Source organism: Nerophis lumbriciformis, linkage group LG12 (assembly GCF_033978685.3).
Source record: "Nerophis lumbriciformis linkage group LG12, RoL_Nlum_v2.1, whole genome shotgun sequence".
NCBI classification, from domain to species: Eukaryota; Metazoa; Chordata; class Actinopteri; order Syngnathiformes; family Syngnathidae; genus Nerophis; species Nerophis lumbriciformis.
In genome coordinates, this window is record NC_084559.2 from 1,215,454 (window position 1) to 1,237,088 (window position 21,635).

At 40.1% G+C, this 21,635-nt stretch overlaps 1 protein-coding gene across 1 annotated transcript in view; it reads right to left on the reverse strand.

Moving 5' to 3' along the window:
• Nucleotides 1–4,717: 4,717 nt before the first annotated feature.
• LOC133595918 (microprocessor complex subunit DGCR8-like) overlaps nt 4,718–21,635 on the reverse strand; it is a 30,538-nt gene continuing 13,620 nt past the window's right edge. Inside the window, exons 6-14 of the mRNA XM_072914233.1 lie at nt 21,263–21,460; nt 16,353–16,454; nt 16,157–16,255; nt 15,966–16,048; nt 14,380–14,480; nt 14,114–14,220; nt 11,465–11,592; nt 7,859–7,972; nt 4,718–6,098 (exon numbers count right to left, since the gene is read on the reverse strand). Of these exons, the coding sequence (XP_072770334.1) occupies nt 6,015–6,098; nt 7,859–7,972; nt 11,465–11,592; nt 14,114–14,220; nt 14,380–14,480; nt 15,966–16,048; nt 16,157–16,255; nt 16,353–16,454; nt 21,263–21,460 (1,016 nt within the window). The 3' untranslated portion in view covers nt 4,718–6,014. The remainder of the gene's footprint in view (nt 6,099–7,858; nt 7,973–11,464; nt 11,593–14,113; nt 14,221–14,379; nt 14,481–15,965; nt 16,049–16,156; nt 16,256–16,352; nt 16,455–21,262; nt 21,461–21,635) is intronic.

The window sequence follows — 21,635 nt, forward strand, 5'->3', positions numbered from 1 at the left end:
AAAAGAAAACTGCAGTCATTCGGTGAAGAATATTCAAAAGCCTATCCGGGAATAATTATCCGTTCCAAAAAGGGTGAAAACTACGCGAATTGCACCTTGTGCAGACAAGATTTTTCGATCGGACACGGAGGAATTAGCGATGTAAAAGACCACGTTGGGACAAAAAAACACAAGTCTAACTTATCATAAAGTTACCATATCATTTTTGCAGTATGATCAATCTGATAGAATAAATTTGGATTTTAGCCACAAAAAGGTAATGACACCAATGTTCTCTATTGGAATTGTTTAGTACTGTTATACTGTTAAAAGTGTTTATACTATTTATGCTTTCAAGTCCAAGTTGAAGAAATCTTGTTAAATATTAACAGCATAACTACCAAAATACAGAAGTATGTCCTTAATATTTTTGCAGTGCTATTTCTGTTGAAAAGTTAAAATGATTACATTAGAGATGTGATGTGCCACTTTTCAAGTGTCTGATGGCTTAAATTAATTTTCATTAATTTTTCATATTTTGAATTATTTTTAAAGGCTTACAAAAAAACTACATTTGAATTGTAATTCCATGCTATTGACAGGACTATTAATTTTAATGAAGTTAGCTTACCATGTTTACAGTATGATAATTGTGATAGAAATGTGAATTTTAGGCACAGAATATTTTTTACAATTGAACAAGGCAGTAGATTATACAAGCTTGGACAGAAAGTTAATAATGACATTGTTTAGTACTGTTTTACCATTTGTTTACTGTAAAAAGTGTTTATACTGTTTATACTTTCAATTAACAAATTGAAGTCTTGTGAAAGGTTGACAGGATAACTGGCATTAACTGTCAAAATAATTTCAAACTATTGAAGTTAGCTTACAGAATAAACATGTCAATCAACCCATATGATTTTTGCTGTAATATTTTTGTTTTGAAAAGTCACTGTGACTGATAGAAAAGTGATGGTTTTAGCAACATTTTAACCTGTCTGAATGCAATCAATCATTTTGCGTCGGAAGCCCCCTGAACCCCCCACCAGGACTTTGTCCTGGACCTACCGGGGCCTGCGGCCCCTGGACCCTGGCTACTAGGTTTTTCTGATTTCAAAAGTTGGCAGGTATGGGGTAGTAACACGCTACATTTACTCCGTTACATCTACTTGAGTAACTTTTGGGATAAATTGTACTCCTAAGAGTAGTTTTAATGCAACATACTTTTACTTGAGTATATTTATAGAGAAGAAACACTACTTTTACTCCGCTCCATTTATCTACATTCAGCTCGCTACTCGCTACTGATTTTTATCCATCTGTTAATGCACGCTTTGTTTGTTTTGGTGTGTCAGACAGACCTTCAATCGCATACCTGCAAGCTTAAGCTTAAGCTTACATGAACTCAACGTCAAATTTGAGGAAGCACATGGCGTTAAGTAACGTTAGTAGATATTTTGGCTGTCACCGTAGGCTGTTAGCTTCCCTGCTATGAATCACTGTCAAATGTACATTGTGTGGGGATATTTATTAACGCACTGCAGCCTCATAGACACACACACGCATAGAAACACCAATCAGAAGTGCACAGTGTGTTACCAGGTGCAGCCCACACCTATCAGTTTATAGTTTGCGTAAAGGCTAACTTGTTATTTTCCTTTGTAATCTCTGCCTACTGAGCCTATGGTGCTGTTAAGTTATTGTGGCTCAACTTGCCTTATTTTTTTTATGTTAATGTATTGCTATATAATATATATTCTTGTTTTAGTTGCTTAAGAGATATTCCTGGCTCTGAATTTGCTCATTGCTAATTTTATGTTTTTGTGCATTATTTGTTGCCGTCATTAAACGAACAGGTTACTCATCAGTTACTCAGTACTTGTACTTGTAAAAAGTATGTTGTGAAAAAACTATTCAAGTAAATATTTGGGTGACTCCTTACTTTTACTTGAGTAATAAATCTGTAAAGTAACAGTACACTTACTTGAGTATAATTTCTGGCTACTCTACCCACCTCTGCTAGCAACTTCTCTGGTGTTATTGGGACATTTTGAAACTAACATGAAAGCTTTAAAGAAGCCAGTGCTTTATTCATACTTGCCAACCCTCCCGGATTTTCCAGGAGACTCCCGAAATTCAGCGCCTCTCCCGAAAACCTCCCGGGACAAATTTTCTCCCGAAAATCTCCCGAAATTCAGGCGGCGCTGGAAGCCACGCCCCCTCCAGCTCCATGCGGACCTGAGTGACGTCAGGTGCGCAACACCACGTAAATTGTTGGCCAACCAAAAAGTAACCCCAGTACGCTATAGCCAACATTCACCAGGAGATGGCAACAGACAAACATAGATAACTCTATTACATTATTCCCCTTTTAGAAATGTATAGAAGTTACTCAAAATAAATAAACAACCCAACCAAAAAATGCAGCAGCTCAATTAAAAAACTGTACTTAAGCCACATTTTTTTTTTTTTTTTTAGTACTGAACTCTTAACCCTCATTTGTAAAAAAAAAATAACATGCTTATTATACAAACAGTATTTGTACACCTTTAACACAGATTTTTATACTGTCTTCAGAGATTCAGTTTTTTTGGTGGTACTCGAAACCTTTCTGGGTACCTGCGAAAGGGTGTTCAGCATGGTTAGAAAAATAGTGACAGAGAATAGAACAAGAATGGACAATTCAACCCTTAACTCAACAATGAGTAGATGAGTGTTGTGTGTGTATATGTGTAAATAAATGAACACTGAAATTCAAGTATTTCTTTTATTTATATATACAGGTAACAGCCAGTAAATTAGAATATTTTGAAAAACTTGATTTATTTCAGTAATTGCATTCAAAAGGTGTAACTTGTACATTATATTTATTCATTGCACACAGACTGATGCATTCAAATGTTTATTTCATTTAATTTTGATGATTTGAAGTGGCAACAAATGAAAATCCAAAATTCCGTGTGTCACAAAATTAGAATATTGTGTAAGGGTTCAATTTTGAAGACACCTGGTGCCACAAACTAATCAGCTGATTAACTCAAAACACCTGCAAAGGGCTTTAAATGGTCTCTCAGTCCAGTTCTGAAGCCTACACAAACATGGGGAAGACTTCAGATTTGACAGCTGTCCAAAAGGCAACCATCGACACATTGCACAAGGAGGGAAAGACACAAAAGGTTATTGCTGAAGAGGCTGGCTGTTCTCAGAGCTCTGTGTCCAAACACATTAATGGAGAGGCAAAGGGAAGGAAAAACTGTGGTCAGAAAAAGTGTACAAGCGATAGGGATCACCGTGCCCTGGTCAAGATTGTGAAAAAAAACCCATTCAAAAATGTGGGGGAGATTCAGAAGGAGTGGACAGCTGCTGGAGTCAGTGCTTCAAGATCCACCACCAAGAGACGCTTGAAAGACATGGGTTTCAACTGCCGCATACCTCGTGTCAAGCCACTGTTGACCAAGAAACAGCGCGCAAAGCGTCTCACCTGGGCTAAGGAAAAAAAGAGCTGGACTGCTGCTGAGTGGTCCAAAGTCATGTTTTCTGACGAAAGCAAATTTTGCATTTCCTTTGGAAATCGAGGTCCCAGAGTCTGGAGGAAGACAGGAGAGGCACAGGATCCACGTTGCCTGAAGTCTAGTGTAAAGTTTCCACCATCAGTGATGGTTTGGGGTGCCATGTCATCTGCTGGTGTCGGTCCACTCTGTTTCCTGAGATCCAGGGTCAACGCAGCCGTCTACCAGCAAGTTTTAGAGCACTTCATGCTTCCTGCTGCTGACCTGCTCTATGGAGATGGAGATTTCAAGTTCCAACAGGACTTGGCGCCTGCACACAGCGCAAAATCTACCCGTGCCTGGTTTACGGACCATGGTATTTCTGTTCTAAATTGGCCCGCCAACTCCCCTGACCTTAGCCCCATAGAAAATCTGTGGGGTATTGTGAAAAGGAAGATGCAGAATGCCAGACCCAAAAACGCAGAAGAGTTGAAGGCCACTATCAGAGCAACCTGGGCTCTCATAACACCTGAGCAGTGCCAGAAACTCATCGACTCCATGCCACGCCGCATTAACGCAGTAATTGAGGCAAAAGGAGCTCCAACCAAGTATTGAGTATTGTACATGCTCATATTTTTCATTTTCATACTTTTCAGTTGGCCAACATTTCTAAAAATCCCTTTTTTGTATTAGCCTTAAGTAATATTCTAATTTTGTGACACACGGAATTTTGGATTTTCATTTGTTGCCACTTCAAATCATCAAAATTAAATGAAATAAACATTTGAATGCATCAGTCTGTGTGCAATGAATAAATATAATGTACAAGTTACACCTTTTGAATGCAATTACTGAAATAAATCAAGTTTTTCAAAATATTCTAATTTACTGGCTTTTACCTGTATATACAGCTAGAATTCACTGAAAGTCAAGTATTTCTTATATATATGAAATACTTGACTTGGTGAATTCTAGCTGTAAATATACTCCTCCCCTCTTAGCCCCCCCCCCACCTCCCGAAATCGGAGGTTTCAAGGTTGGCAAGTATGGCTTTGATTTTCAAGATTTGCTTAGTTTGTGGCTCAATGTGTCTTCTGCTGCATCCATAAAAATGACACGCCCAGGCAATATGACAAATTATGCAAATGAGATGCCAGATCACACTTTGAACTCAAAGCCACACATAGATAGCAGTCTTGAGGGAACTATGGATGACAGGAAAACACATTCATTTTTCAAATACTGACTTTCTAGTCAAGACATTTTTATTTTGCATAAATATCACCAGTCATCGAGCTCATGATGCAAAACATACTTCATATTCTTGGCAACAATCTCTCAAATCACTGGTACAAGTCAAAAAGCATAACAATTCTCACACTGACACATTTTTCAAAATAAAATCACAACAGCGTGTGTGAATGACGTCACGAGCCAAAATACCTAATACACAGCAGTTACATTTTAGCAAGTATTTTTCCTTTTTGTACGGTTTTGTCGGTAGTTTGCAGCAACATTAGGTAGTCTATAAAATGCATTTGACTCAATTCGGGCTTTGGTATACTGTTTCATAAGCTTGTGCTGGATTTAATGACTTGACGGCATGATGTCCATGTCAGCCAGCTTAATTTTGCAAGGTTGCATTCTGCACAAAATATTGTAGTTAAGATCAGACGCACGGTTCGCTCTCACAAGAAAAGTTAACATACAAAAACGATACGCCAACATTAAGACACGCCTTTGCACATGCGGTGGACAGACAAAACTAGATGTGCTAGACGATTAAATGCTTTATTTTGTAGAGGGGACTTGGTCTTTTACTTTCTGTTTCAAGTTTTAGGTCCAATCGATACGGCCCAGTCCTTTTTATGAATGGATCAACTAAGGCAACATGTAGATGAGATCATTTTAGTGCGAGTGCACCGGAAAATGCTAAGCCAACAAAACGGTAATTTGCATGGCATTAGTACGCTAATTTAAAGTGGATGTGTTGTAACACGAGCCAAGATGACAAATCTGTTTGAATTGAAAAGGTCAGCCCAAAGCAGTGATTTAAGAACGACACTCGGACCATTCTGAGGACAAAACAGCATATTTGTACCCACCGAAATTAACCAATAAAATACACAAAAAATGTTCCTCTCAGATTGAAATGGCACAAAAAACAGTCCCTTACCCCACTAATAGAAACACAGGTGCGAGTACGGAAATGCGGACATTAAAACAAATGCATGGTAGGTAGTGTTTTGCAGTCAAATGTGCATGCGTTGTAGTTTTGTAAGCCATGCTACCTTGTCTGCAGTGCACCCTGGGGGATTTGTTTCCCCTGTACCATAGCGAGATGCATCTAGAGAGGTAGATGGTATTTGCTCTATGTTCTGTTTGTGCATTGTGTCCTACCCTGATGTCTACCACTCAATCCAACTACACATGGGGGAAAAAGAAGCAAGCGGTTCTAAAAGCAATAACGATATGTTCCTAGGTGGCGATTACGCCACAGTGCTGAATGTGTGTGTGTGTGTGTGTGTGTGTGTGTGTGTGGACCTAAACATCAACAGTGCAGAGAGGTTCACTCCCTGGCTGGGCAGACTCCATGATGGTCATCTTGGGTTTCTTCCTGGTTTCCTCCTGTTACACAAACAGCATAGAACCTTACAAGAGACTGAAGGTGCTGCAAGACCCGATAGTACACTGCAAAAAGTGAAATCTAAGTAAGATGAAATATCTCAAATAAGGCTGATATTTGCTTATTTTCTGTCTGATAAGATAATTCTTCTCACTAAGCAGATTTTATGTTAGTGTTTTACTTGTTTTAAGTGTTTTGGTCCTAAATGATCTCAGTAAGATATTACAGCTTGTTGCTGAGATTTGATGACCTATATTGAGTAAAACATGCTTGAAACTAGAATATCAAGTGTTGCAAAGCTGTGTCATCAACTAGGGATGTCCCGATCCAGGTTTTTGCACTTCCGATCCGATACCTATATTGTTTTTGCATTTCCGATCCGATACCGATACTGACCGATACCGGCCTATCCGAGCATGTATTAAAGTTTAAAGTTATTTAGCCTACTTAGTTGTCAGAATCATGTTGAAAAGGGTTTTAGTACTCTTGATAACAACTAGCCAGCTGAATTAGGGGAGTTTGAATAATACACAATGGTTGGTAACAAGAAACTGACCTGTTTATTCAAGGATAAACACAAAATAGACAAAATTATACATGACAAACAGAAATGGCATCATTGAACTAGGGCTGGGCGATATGGCCTTTTTTTAATATTGAGATATTTGATACACCATATATACCTCCATATTTTGCCATAGCCTTGAATGAACACTTGATGCATATAATCACAGCAGTATGATGATTCTGTGTGTTTTGATTGATTGATTGAGACTTTTATTAGTAGGTTGCACAGTGAAGTACATATTCCGTACAATTGACCACTAAATGGTAACACCCCAATAAGTTTTTCGACTTGTTTAAGTCGGGGTCCACTGAAATTGATTCATGATACAGATATATACTATCAGATATATACTATCATCATAATACAGTCATCACACAAGATAATCACATTGAATTATTTACATTATTTATAATCCAGGGTGTGGAGGGGGGCGCCGGATGTAAGTGTCAAAAAGTCAGCCAAAAGAGTTTGATATGCGAGCACCTTAGAGGGAGCGTTGCTCGCACGGCTGCGCTAGCATCACAGCTAACGTTAGCCATGCTGCTACTTCTCTGCTGGGAGAGGACGTATACGTATGTGACGTATGACGTGACAGTATGTGACGTGTGTAAGAAGGTGCGCTTGTCTGTCTGTGAGAGGGAGAGGTTTTTTTTAAAAACTGAATCTGGATCGGCATTTTCCCATGCCTTGCCGATACGCAATTTTTGGCAAATATCGGCAGCCGATCCGATCCAAATATCGGATCGGGATATCCCTACTAGCATTTACTTCATTTAAGAATATTTTTCAACATATTGAGGAAAATGGTCTCTTTTTTGTTATCTACCAAGAAAAGCGCACTTGTTATTAGTGAGAATATACTTATTTTAAGGTATTTTGGGGTTTATTGAGGTTAGCTAATTTTACTTGTTTTAGAAAGTCTTGACAAGCCAAATTTTCTTGTTCTATTGGCAGATAATTTTGCTTAGTTCAAATAAAATACCCCTCATTTTTGTATTTTTTTTTTCTTGTTTTTGAGCACTGACTTTTTGCAGTGTACACACGGCCAGGATCGTTTTGTCAACCTGTAAACTTACGAGATCGCCCGTCTTTCTGAAGAAAAGCTATGATGAATACATTTCTTGTGAATGAAAACTCTTACCCACTTAGAATTCAAACTGTACTGTGAATACTTAATCGAACGCAACTACTTACCCGGTGTGCAGCCAGTTTCCTCATCTCTTCTTGCAGTTTGTTCAAAATATGAAGGTTTGGCTTGTTCTTTTTGGCAAACTGCTGCAGCTCAATCACACTTTTGTCAGAGCTCTCCTGTAGAATGAACAGTTTTAGCAACGTAAGCAATAGACTTAAAAAAACTATAGAACCTAGGCCGGGGGTCTGCAACCCGCGGCTCTTGAGCTTTTTCGAAAATTGATAAAAATACAAAAAGATTGGGGGGAAAATATATTTTTGGTTTTAACATGGTTTCTTTAGAACAGGAGTCAGCAACCCAAAATGTTAAAAGAGCCATATTGGACCACAAATACAAAAAAGTAATCGGTCTGGAGCCGCAAAAAACTAAAAGACTTATATAAGTGTTATAATTATGGCAACTCGTGATGTAAGTGACTAATTAGCTATATTGGCCTACTATCAAAATGTCTATGTGTCGCAGGCTGACGCAAATCTTTGTTGAAATGTAATATTTATTCTACACATTTTTACAACATTGGAAACATTAGTAAAACTTCTCAGAGGGTGAGATAACTCCTGGAAATGACTTGGAATGGCCAAAGGTATAGATGTGTGTGTCCAAGTTAAAGGAAACAATATCTCTAGAGGACCTGCATAAGAGACACTGCAACAGGAGAGCAAACAGCATCCTCAAGGACTCATCCCACCCAGGTCACCACTGGCTTGAACTCTTGCCCTCAGGGAGGCGTTATAAGACCATCAAAGCAAGGACAAATAGACTGAAAAACAGTTTCTATCCTAGAGCTGTTATTGCCCTAAACTCTGCACTTACCTGAACACTCACCACTTTATTACTTGCTTACCTCTGATAAAGATCTACTGTGCAATATGTTTTTTTTTATCATTTTATTATGTTTTTAAATTGTTTTATTATTGTTGTTGTCTTAACACGTTTAAGTTATCACAAAAACTTTGTGTTACATTGAGTGCCCGGCGAGAAGCAAAAACATGTCTTTGAACCTACCAAGAAGAAGGCTTGTAAAACTCCACTGTGTAGGGGGGGAAGCAAAATAAAGGTGTTCTGTTTTTTTTCATGTATTGTAATCAACAGAAAGATATTGTCTGATCCAAGAACTACAAAAGCGAAGAGGAAGCAGGACCAGACCACTTCTTTTTTTTTATACTCTTTTACGAACCTCTTTTTTTAACTCATTTACGACCTCTTTTTTAACCGACCTTTTCTTTTGAACTGTTTTGTAATCAAAGGTGATGGCTGTTTACGACCCCGTCCCTTTGGAAGCAGCTGTTGCCATGTGGTCAGGGAAAGTCCAAATAAAAGAAGGAGGCGTGCAATCTTATGGCAGAGTGTGGTGAGACACTGCACAAGGGTACAGTGTCCAGATGTTTCTCCTCAAATTGAGCCAAATTGAATTCTGTCTCTGTTTAATTCTTTGCTTCTTGTCTTGTTTAATAGATGTCATCAGTGTTTGCACCTGACACCTACCATAGGAAGCTCTATATTGAATAATTTCATTAGATTAAGACAATGCATATTCACATATGAGCAAAAGCCTCACAGTAAATATGCCAAAATTAGCAACAGCTAGAATTAATGTTTCATCTGTTCAGTTTTTTTTCTTCTTCTACAAAGTCCAATTTATATCGGTTCTAAAAAGAACCCACTTTATTCAAAACATAATTTTGTTGAGTAAGAAGTAGTGTATGCAGTGTACCGTATTTTCCGCACTATAAGCCGCACCTAAAAACCACAAATTTTCACAAAAGCTGACAGTGCGGCTTATAACCCGGTGCGCCTTATATATGGATTAATATAAATATTTATTTTCATAAAGTTTCGGTCTCGCAACTACGGTAAACAGCCGCCATCTTTTTTCCCCGTAGAAGAGGAAGCGCTTTTTCTTCTATGGTAAGCAACTGCCAAGGTAAGCACCCGCCCCCAGATGAAAGAGGAAGCGCCCCCGTAGAAGAAGAAGAAGCGCGCGGGTATTACGTTTCATTTCCTTTGTGTGTTCCATGTTGATATACGACTCCATGCGCGCCCACATCACAGATGGTGTCAAAAAACAAGTGAAGCACACAAATACAACACTCGCCGTCATTCCGGGTGGATTAACCAAAGAACTCCAACCGCTCGATATTGGTGTCAACAGGGCATTTAAAGCACGACTGCGAACGGCGTGGGAACAATGGATGACCGAAGGCGAACACACCTTCACTAAGACAGGGAGACAGCGCCGGACGACATACGCCAACATCTGCCAGTTGATCGTAAATGCCTGGGCGGATATTTCGGTCACAACTGTGATCCGAGCTTTCCGGAAGGCAATGACTTCGACGAGACGGAGCCGGCCATTTTGGATCCCGTATTCGCCCAACTTTTTAATTCGGACACCGAAGGAGAAGAATTCGAGGGATTTATGAATGAAGAATAACTTCAGAAAGTGAGCGTTATGTTTATTTTGTGTGTTGTGACATTAACGTTCGAGCAACATTAAGTTATTGATGTTATTGCTCTGCACTATTTTGAATTTTACTATGTTTGTGATTGCACATTTGCACATTACCGTACATTTTGGGAGTGAACAGAGTTGTTAGAACGCTGGTTTTTAATATATTATTAAAGTTTGACTGACCTATCTGACTGTTTTTTTGACATTCCCTGTAGCGCAGTTAGATGCGGCTTATAACACGGGGCGGCTTATAGGTGGACAAAGTTTTGAAATATGCCGTTCATTGAAGGCGCGGCTTATAACCCAGGGCGGCTTATAACCCAGGGCGGCTTATAGTGCGGAAAATACGGTAGTTTTTGCCAGCAAAACTTGTTTTGAATTGTGTTCATTGGTTTCTTTAAAAAAAAGTAAAAGAAAAAAATTGTAAATTGAATTTCTCGTAAGAAAATCAGATTTTATTTTCAGGCCATATCACCCACTATGTAAAGCGCTTTGAGTCACTAGAGAAAAGCGCTATATAAATATAATTCACTTCACCCAGGTCTAGTGGAACCTCGATTTACAAACCTCTCATTTTATGAGCCACATACAAATAGGCTTTGTCGTGCGACCATTTAATCACAGCCATTGTGAGCTTTTTAAGTGTTTATAGCCTTTTCACAAATTGTTTCTAGTTTTGATAGCTCAAAATCGGTCAAAAGAAAGCAACGGGCAAGCCAAGTGTGGTTTGAAACATTCCTAAAGTATCCACAGCGCCATATATCCTCCCCCTTTCTTTCACTGCACACCACGCAAATTAACCATGGTTAAATTGATTACATTTTGTATTGCTCGTCATTGTAGCAAATTGGCTGTTAAAGTTAAGGAGTTTTGTGATTTCAAACTGAGTGCACCACAGAGATAGTGACAGTGTGAGTGCGTGTCTGCAAAGCGGCTGCTAACGAGGACAGTTCAGCCAGTTGTTGTCGAGGCTTTTAATAAATACTATGGACAACTGATCATTACCATCTGGTTATGTTTGTTTGATGTACCAGGGTTTCCCTTACATGTAATCGACTGTGGCTTCAATACGAAAACTTCTCTATTTACGAACACAGTTCAAGAAACAATTACGGTTGTGATTGGAGATTGATTAAAACTAAAAGTGTGCGTGTACCTTCTTGACCATCTTGTTGCTTTCGCGGCCATACATTCGCAGCAGTGAGCCCCAGTTCTTCACATGAGGATGAAGCATCTGCAAAATCTTCTGTGAGGCCAACTGTTTACCAACCCTCTTGTTCTTGCCTGAGTAAAAAGAAGAAGAATTTCTGTTACACTTTTTAAAACAATACAATGTTTTTAGTTTTTATTTGGAGCAATCTACATATTACATAAATACTGTGAATAATTTCTACTACTGCCATATTCATTTGCAAGTGCGCGACGTTTGGACAAAGGTCTGTTCACCGAGTGCTTTTGTGGATCAATAGATGAGGGTTTGATGATGCCTCGGTCTACATTATCAACAAGGGAGTACATCCCACACATTTTAGCAACTATTTTATTGTAACACTGACTATTACACTTAGACATCATTTAGTGTGGTCAGTAGAGATGCGCGGTTTGCGGACACAACCGCGGAGTCCGCGGATTATCCGCGGGTCGGGCGGTTGAAATAAAAAAAAATTAGATTTTAAATAGATTCAGGCGGGTGGCAGTTAAACCAATTCGGAAATATATATACATTGTTAAATGTTGTTACCCACATACGAAAAACGAGCAAGCACCTGCTGCATATGCCACAACAGAAGAAGAAAAAAAAAAGAGATGGACACTTTTATGGAGCGGAGAAGGGACGCCTCGCCGGGGTCCGGGACCGAGGCCCCTTCCCACAAGAGGGCCCCACCGGGAGCCGTAGCTGAGGTGATCCGCGAGAGGGGCCCGACGCACGTCCAGGGTCACCACCGCGCCCACCGCACCGACACCCCGCCTCGTCCGCCTTCGCCGCAGCCGGCGTCACGCGCAGCAGGTAAGCAGCTTACCTGCCCGCCACCCCCGTGGCCGGGGGCTCGTAACAGGGGTCACTCCGCGCGCTCCGCCCGCGCAGCTTACCTGCCCGCCACCCCCGTTGCTGGGGGCGCGTAACAGGGGTCACTCCGCGCACAGTGCGCTCACGAAAGGGGTGGGGCTCACCCTGGTGAGCCGAGTGGGCCACTTTTGGTAAGCAGAACAGGCGCTGCGGGATGAAACAAACGCCGGGTTAAGGCGCCCGATGCCGACGCTCATCAGACCCCACAAAAGGTGTTGGTTGATATAGACAGCAGGACGGTGGCCATGGAAGTCGGAACCCGCTAAGGAGTGTGTAACAACCCACCTGCCGAATCAACTAGCCCTGAAAATGGATGGCGCTGGAGCGTCGGGCCCATACCCGGCCGTCGCCGGCAGCGAGAGCCGCGAGGGCTAGGCCGCGACGAGTAGGATGGCCGCCGCGGTGCACGCTGAAGCCTCGAGCGCGAGCCCGGGTGGAGCCGCCGCGGGTCCCTCGCACCTCCGCGCGCTTGGAGGTGCGCTCAGCGCGGCTCCCAGATGATTGCGCACTGGTGTACGTCTGGGCCGTGACAGCGTGGCACGCATTGAATGTCTCTGCTTCATTGGATCAGTCTCCTTTCTTTAACAGGCAAAAGCTTTATAACCTCACTAATGCCTTGCATCGTCTATATTAGATATATAACAACGGGTGGGTGCGGTTTTGATTAAATGTTAGTTCGGGTGGATGCGGATGGTCAGGTATTTAAGTTAATACAACAATTAACAACACGCATGTGCCCAATCTACTATCCCCTGCTACACAAAATAAAAACAACCCTCTTAAGTCAATAACTTCATGCTCCGTTGCTAAAGTTCACAAAAATAAGACAATAATTCACTCAAAATGTTTATGTTCAAATGCAGTTTGTGACTACATTTATTTTTAATAAAACTAAAAAACATTTGTAGTTTGTATAAGGAGTTTGTGCCTATTTTTCTGATGTAACTGTGTTGCAAAATAATTTTTGTTTAATGCCTGCTAACTTCACTATGAGCCAAAGTACTACGTGCCTCGCTGTAGACATTTACCTGCAGTTTGTACGATTAAAAAGAACAATTATGCCACACATACATTAGGGATTCATGATGGATAATAAATGTTTCTGCAAACATTTGAGCAAAATACTGACAAACAGGCATGCGCCATCAAACCCAGTTTATGAAGGATTGCACAATTGGAGGCTAGGCTCGACCCACGTAGCCTTATTTCAGGTTTATGCCAGGTATTTGGTTAGGGAATTTACAAATTAAAAATGTTTCTACTTCAAAAGATGTTAAAAAAAACACCTTTGGAATCATATAGAAAAAACATTTACAACACAGTTTATTGGTTGAACGTGCATTGGGTTTTAAATATTTAATGACAGATGAGGCTCCTACTCCCTGTTGTAAGGTTTACTCACTTTGGTTGCCCGTTTTTAAGCAATATTGGCACGTGTTGAGTTACTTTTAGAGGAAAGTAAACCAAGTCAGTGGTTCTCAAACTTTTTCACCAAGTACCAGCTCAGAAAAAATTGTCTCTCCAAGTACCACTATAATGACTAACATTAAAATACAGTAGCATAGTAGAATTAGTCTAAATAATCAGTAAAAAAGTCATTTTAAAATAGTGGGGCTGGCCCCCCTGTGGAGAATCACTGCTCAAAGTAACATACAACTTTTATTGTACTGTCATTTCTGTGAGGTACTGTATGCAAAGTTTTTGCTTGCAAAATGTAAAGGGCAGGCAACTACTTACACCAACCACGCACAGTATGCTTCCCACAAGTCATCACATATTCACTCTTCTGATTCTTCCCCGGAATCACCTCAAATTTAATGCTGGTATCTCCCATTCCATGATTTCTGCAGATATAGAAAATGGTTCAGAGTAGATGACAAAAAAGACAAATTATGTCATTCTTTTAAATGTGTTAAGTGCTGATTTCAACCTGTCCAACAATGATTTGCTTTTAAAATGTGTTGTTTTCAGTTTCTAAACTCTTGAATGTCTTGGTATTTTACCTTTTAAGGCACTCATGAAGAATCTGATATGGCGAAAGGAGCCCCGCTTTGTTGGTCAGCTCGTACACTCTCGAGTCTTCTATACTGATATGGTTAAAATACTGTGGGGCAGATCACACAATGTTACTGTTGTTATTTCTGATAAGACAAATGTATCTTTACACAGCAACAGCCACTGGCTCCCTCCAGTGTATATGCGGTTTATTTAAAGGGGAACATTATAACAATTTCAGAAGGGTTAAAACCATTAAAAATCAGTTCCTAGTGGCTTATTTTATTTTTCGAAGTTTTTTTCAAAATTTTACCCATCACGCAATATCCCTAAAAAAAGCTTCAAAGTGCCTGATTTTAACCATCGTTATATACACCCGTCCATTTTCCTGTGACGTCACATAGTGAAGCCAACACAAACAAACATGGCGCATAAAACAGCAAGCTATAGCGACATTAGCTCGGATTCAGACTCGGATTTCAGCGGCTTAAGCGATTCAACAGATTACGCGTGTATTGAAATGGATGGTTGTAGTGTGGAGGCAGGTAGCGAAAACGAAATTGAAGAAGAAACTGAAGCTATTGAGCCATATCGGTTTGAACCGTATGCAAGCGAAAACGACGAAAACGACACGACAGCCAGCGACACGGGAGAAAGCGAGGACGAATTCGGCGATCGCCTTCTAACCAACGATTGGTATGTGTTTGTTTGGCATTAAAGGAAACTAACAACTATGAACTAGGTTTACAGCATATGAAATACATTTGGCAACAACATGCACTTTGAGAGTACAGACAGCCCAATTTTCATCAATTAATATATTCTGTAGACATACCCTCATCCGCGCTCTTTTCCTGAAAGCTGATCTGTCCAGTTTTGGAGGAGTTGATGTCAGCAGGCCAGGGAAGCTAGGGTCGATATTCTTCTCTTGATCATCTTCGGTGGCATACGGGACGGTGTGAGCCAAGACATCCAGGGGGTTTAGCTTGCTCGTCTGCGGGAACAAACTGCCGCCATTGCTTGCTGTGCTACCGAGGCCCTTTGTCCCTGAATTGCTCACACACTCCGGCAGATTCAATGGGGGTCTGGCGGAAGATTTCTTTGACTTTATCGTTGGAAATGCATCTGCTTTGAGTGTCGCAGGATATCCACACATTCTTGCCATCTCTGTCGTAGCATAGCTTTCGTCGGTAAAGTGTGCGGAACAAACGTCCAATTTCTTGCCACTTTCGCATCTTTGGGCCACTGGTGCAACTTGAATCCGTCCCCGTTCGTGTTGTTACACCCTCCGACAACACACCGACGAGGCATGATGTCTCCAAGGTACGGAAAACAGTCGAATAAACGGAAAATAACAGAGCTGGTTTGACTCGGTGTTTGAGAAAATGGCGGATTGTGACGTCATCGCTCCGAGAGCGAATAATAGAAAGGCGTTTAATTCGCCAAAATTCACCCATTTAGAGTTCGGAAATCGGTTAAAAAAATATATGGTCTTTTTTCTGCAACATCAAGGTATATATTGACGCTTACATAGGTCTGGTGATAATGTTCCCCTTTAAGTGTTGAAGAAAAGATACAGAAGAAGCCAAAGTACCTCTAGTTCATCTGCCTCTGCAGGCTTTTCCTCAGAAGTCTGCTTCACAAAGTCCGGGATAAGAATTTCCAGTGTGGCTCTTGCTGCAGTTGACATGAAATTACAGGTCAGTGATGTCAAAAGCCATATATAATCCCCCTACTGTGATGTTTCATTGTATGTCATTGTGATAAGAGTTCAGTGAAAATTACCAGCTTTATTCTTGGCAAGTTTTTTACTACTTGCAGTGCCTGTGCCGTAAGTGACTCCGTCTATAATGACTGACGCACCAAAGGGTTCACTTGGGTTCTCTGCAATGGACAAAAACACGCTCAGTGATGAAAATAGAATTAAGGAAAAGAGGTGTAGGGGCTTAAAATAATCAATTTATCTCAAGACAAAGCTTACCACATTCAAAGAAGTTGTAAACAGGACGAACTTTTAGGACACGCTGCATATATTCATGCAGGATGCAAACTTCAGACTTCCCATTGGGATTGATGACAAATTCTGAAGACAGAATTTTACAGAATGAGGTCAATTGTCAAGATTAGTTGCACTGCATTATTGTCTAATTTAATTATGAAGACTATGAAAAATCTTAAGTCATTTTCAATACAAAAGAAGACAACCAACAGGAAAGACTATCGTAATCATGATTAGGGATGTGCCGATCGATCTGCCAATTTTTGTTAAAAAGATATGTGATTGGTAGGGGTGTAACGGTACACAAAAATTTCGGTTCGGTACGTACCTCGGTTTAGAGGTCACGGTTCGGTTCATTTTCGGTACAGTAAGAAAACAACAAAATATACATTTGTGGGTTATTTATTTACCAAATTTGCAAAATCTTCCACCAAAAATATTTTTCTTAGTGGAATGTTTGATGTGAAGTAATGGGAACCTTGGATAGGCCAATAATTCATAATAACATTGATTTTGATTCAATATTATCAAATCAAATCAACTTTATTTATAAAGCACATTTAAAATTTACCACAGGGGTAGCCAAAGTGCTGTACAATGAACAGGTTAAAAGATAAAACGAGTACCGAGCAAACACAACACAACACAAACAGAACACGATAAAAAATAAATAATTAAAATAGAATTAATAAATTATGTTTTGAGCAATGACAGTTTGAAACAAAAAAAAACCAGCTTTGTTTTATTAGTCAACATTGCAACTTTTTCTAAATTACATTTCACCTTTAAGCTTTTTTATTTCACTTTTGTTATGTTTTTGTTTATTTTATTAGTATTTTTAGAATGTGCCGGGGGCCTTTAAAACATTAGCTGTGGGCTGCAAATGGCCTCCGGGGCACACTTTTGACACCCCTGCTATAGATAATAAAAAATTAAATGTGATAAATCTATGGATAAAAAGCAGAGCCTGGCGACGCATGCGCGTTTATCATAACTCTCTCTCTCTCTCTCTGTCTCTGCCCCTCCCTCACCAATGCTGCTGCACGCACAATTTGTTTTGTTTTTAACCCCTTCTTAACCCGGAATGTACATTGAAAATACACGCAACCCCTAACTCAAAATGCCGGACATTTGAGGCATTTAAGAAACTCCGCCCTGACAGCTCCGCAAAAGAGGACATGTCCGGTGAAAAGAAAAGTCTATCGTAGCGCCGTCGCTGCTCATATGCTGTGTGTTGTGCCTCGGTGTGCATTGTTTACACAACGTACGTTACGCTACTTAATATGTCCGTGTGGAAACTTGTTCGGTACACCTCCGAACCGAACCGGAACCCCTGTACCGAAACGGTTCAATACAAATACACGTATCGTCACACCCCTAGTGATTGGCTGTTGCCAATGTTTCTTTTTTAATGCCGATCACAAATAAACACAAACAATCCCGTCTGACTGACACTGATTTTGGTCCCCTAGCTGACAAGTGGCCAGCAGCTAATTGTGTGTCTTCATACACAGTGTGGAGACGCTCCCCTAAATTAGTCATTATCACCTCCAATACAACAAATAAACTGCATTTTCTAGTTTCTTTAGTTACAAACCGAGCAACCTAAGAGCAGGCATGCTAATAGCTAGGCTAGCTTGAAACAACACAAAATACTTGGTGTTTATTAAACTTTAAGAAGTCCCGGTGGAATTCTCACACTATTAACAACCGTATTTTTCGGACTATAAGTCGCAGTTTTCTTTTTTCATAGTTTGGCCGGGGGTGCGACTTATACCGTATTTTTCGGAGTATAAGTCGCACCTGCCGAAAATGCATTAAAAAAGAAAGAAAAAACATATAAATCGCACTGGAGCCCGGCCAAACTATGAAAAAAACTGCGACTTATAGTCCGAAAAATACGGTACTCAGGAGCGACTTATGTGTGAAATTAACACATTAGCGTAAAATACCAAATAATATTATTTATTTCATTCACGTAAGAGACTAGACGTATAAGATTTCATGGGATTTAGCGATTAGGAGTGACAGATTGTTTGGTAAACGTATAGCATGTTCTATATGTTATAGTTATTTGAATGACTCTTACCATAATATGTTACGTTAACATACCAGTTGGTTATTTATGCCTCATATAACGTACACTTATTCAGCCTGTTGTTCACTATTCTTTATTTATTTTAAATTGCCTTTCAAATATCTATTCTTGGTGTTGGGTTTTATCAAATAAATTTCCCCAAAAAATGCGACTTATATACGTTTTTTTCCTTCTTTATTATGCATTTTCGGCCGGTGCGACTTATACTCCGGAGCGGCTTATACCCCGAAAAATACGGTAGATCCACTCGACATCCATTGCACTGGTCGCCCAGGGGTGGGGGTCCCCACATCTGCGGTCCCCTCCAAGGTTTCTCATTGTCATCCCATTGGGTTGAGTTTTTCCTTGCCCTGATGTGGGATCTGAGCCGAGGATGTCGTTGTGGCTTGCGCAGCCCTTTGAGACACTCGTGATTAAGGGCTATATAAATAAACTTTGATTGAACCATGTTACAGCAGAAAGTAAGTAGCTATTACTGGAAAATTAACAAGTATATTAAGAGTGAGAGAGAAGATAATGTAACTTTAGCTGTGTCAGCATTGTCACAGTCAGTACAACACACGTAAGAAGGCGGATCAATCCATAAATTGGTAGTGTCGATAACCAGGGCAGTATCAGTATATCATGGATAACAAAGTTATTATATATTTTATTTGTTGTTTTTTTGTTTGTGTTTACATCCATCCATCCATCTTCTTCCACTTATCCGAGGTCTGGTCGCGGGGGCAGCAGCCTAAGCAGGGAAGCCCAGACTTCTCTCTCCCCAGCCACTTTGTCCAGCTCCTGCCGGGGGATCCCGAGGCGTTCCCAGTCCAGCCGAGAGACATAGTCTTCTCAACGTGTCCTGGGTATTCCCCGTGGTCTCCTATCGGTCGGACGTGCCCGAAACACCTCCCTAGGGAGGCGTTCGAGTGGCATCCTGACCAGATGCCCGAACCACCTCATCTAGCTCCTCCCGGATGACAGAGCACCTCACCCTATCTCTAAGGGAGAGCCCCGCCACCCGGCGGAGGAAACTCATTTCGGCAAGGTTTACAAAATATGGGAGTATTTCCCTCAACACAGTACGACCAAAAGGGCAAAACCCAAAGGATTTAAATTAGTAAGTAATTCTTGATTATGTTAAGTTATTGTGTACTATTGCATACCTGCCAACTTTTGAAATCAGAAAAACCTAGTAGCCAGGGTCCAGGGGCCGCAGGCCCCGGTAGGTCCAGGACAAAGTCCTGGTGGGGGGTTCAGGCTTCGCCCCCCCGACGCAAAATGATTATTAGCATTCAGACCATTCAAAACCATCACTTTTCTATCAGTCACAGTGACTTTTCAAAACAAAAATATTACAGCAAAAATCATATGGGTTGATTGACATGTTTATTCTGTAAGCTAACTTCAATAGTTTGAAATTATTTTGACAGTTAATGCCAGTTATCCTGTCAACCTTTCACAAGACTTCAATTTGTTAATTGAAAGTATAAACAGTATAAACACTTTTTACAGTAAACAAATGGTAAAACAGTACTAAACAATGTCATTATTAACTTTCTGTCCAAGCTTGTATAATCTACTGCCTTGATCAATTGTAAAAAATATTCTGTGCCTAAAATTCACATTTCTATCACAATTATCATACTGTAAACATGGTAAGCTAACTTCATTAAAATTAATAGTCCTGTCAATAGCATGGAATTACAATTCAAATGTAGTTTTTTTGTAAGCCTTTCAAAAGAATTCAAAATATGAAAAATTAATGAAAATGAATTTAAGCCATCAGACACTTGAAAAGTGGCACATCACATCTCTAATGTAATCATTTGAACTTTTCAACAGAAATAGCACTGCAAAAATATTAAGGACATACTTCTGTATTTTGGTAGTTATGCTGTCAACATTTAACAAGATTTCTTCAACTTGGACTTGAAAGCATAAATAGTATAAACACTTTTAACAGTATAACAGTACTAAACAATTCCAATAGATAACATTGGTGTCATTACCTTTTTGTGGCTAAAATCCATATTGTATCGCTAGCAACGGCATTAGACTTGTGTTTTTTTGTCCCAACGTGGTCTTTTACATCGCTAATTCCTCCGTGTCCGATCGAAAAATCTTGTCTGCACAAGGTGCAATTTGCGTAGTTTTCACCCTTTTTGGAACGAATAATTATTCCCGGATAGGCTTTTGAATATTCTTTACGGAATGACTGCAGTTTTTTTTTCGGTTTAAGACTCGTTTGCGATTTTTCTCCGGCTGATTCCATGATCGTTCGCTCGTTTGGAAACAATGGCAACTGGTGCCTCGTGCTTGGCAGCGGTGCTATAAATAGCCTCACGCATGACATTCGGAATGGCTCGATAGGAAGGTACGGGAAGCAGTGTCGATTGTCATTGTTACGCGATTTCGTGAATAAAACTTTAAAAAAAAAATTCTTTTTTAATTAATGAAAAACCGTATTTTTTATCACTGCAACCGTAACCCGGAATAGGTTGATGAAAACCGTACTAATTACGGGAAAACCGGAGTAGTTGGCAGGTATGCTATTGACTTTGACAATTGTATGTAATAAAAAAGATTAGGGAACTAGTTTAAATATTGTGTCGATATTGTTACGCTGTAATAGCACTCATCTTAATTAAATGGAAAAATGTATAGTTAACACATGTGATCAGTATTGGCCGATCTCACTCATGGATGATCGGTATCCGAATCTGCAGCATAAAACCCTGATCGGAACATCCCTAATTGTGATCATTAATGATAAAACAAATTCTATATTTAACAGTATGTATAAATATACCTTTCTTAGTGGGGGCATCTTGGACTGACAGTGTGATGAGTTTCTGGTTTGCAGGCAGGATAGGCCTCTCCGACTCAGCCTGTTTCCTCTTCATGTCTCTGTTAAACTGTCGTCGCTCAGCCCATGTGCGGAACTTCTTCACGGTCACTTGTTCAAAGTCAAAGCACTTTACCAGGTACAGGCGAAAGTCTTCAAGTTCTGTTTGAAGGTTTTATGACGTTAAACTCTGTGGTTAATTGAACACTAGCTTAGGTATAAGCTCTCAACCAAACACCATGGACACCTGTGTACTACATTTTTCACAGTTTTGCTAAAAAATGACTTTATATTGACTGTGTGCAGATTTGCAATTGAATCGTGCAGTAAAAGGTCT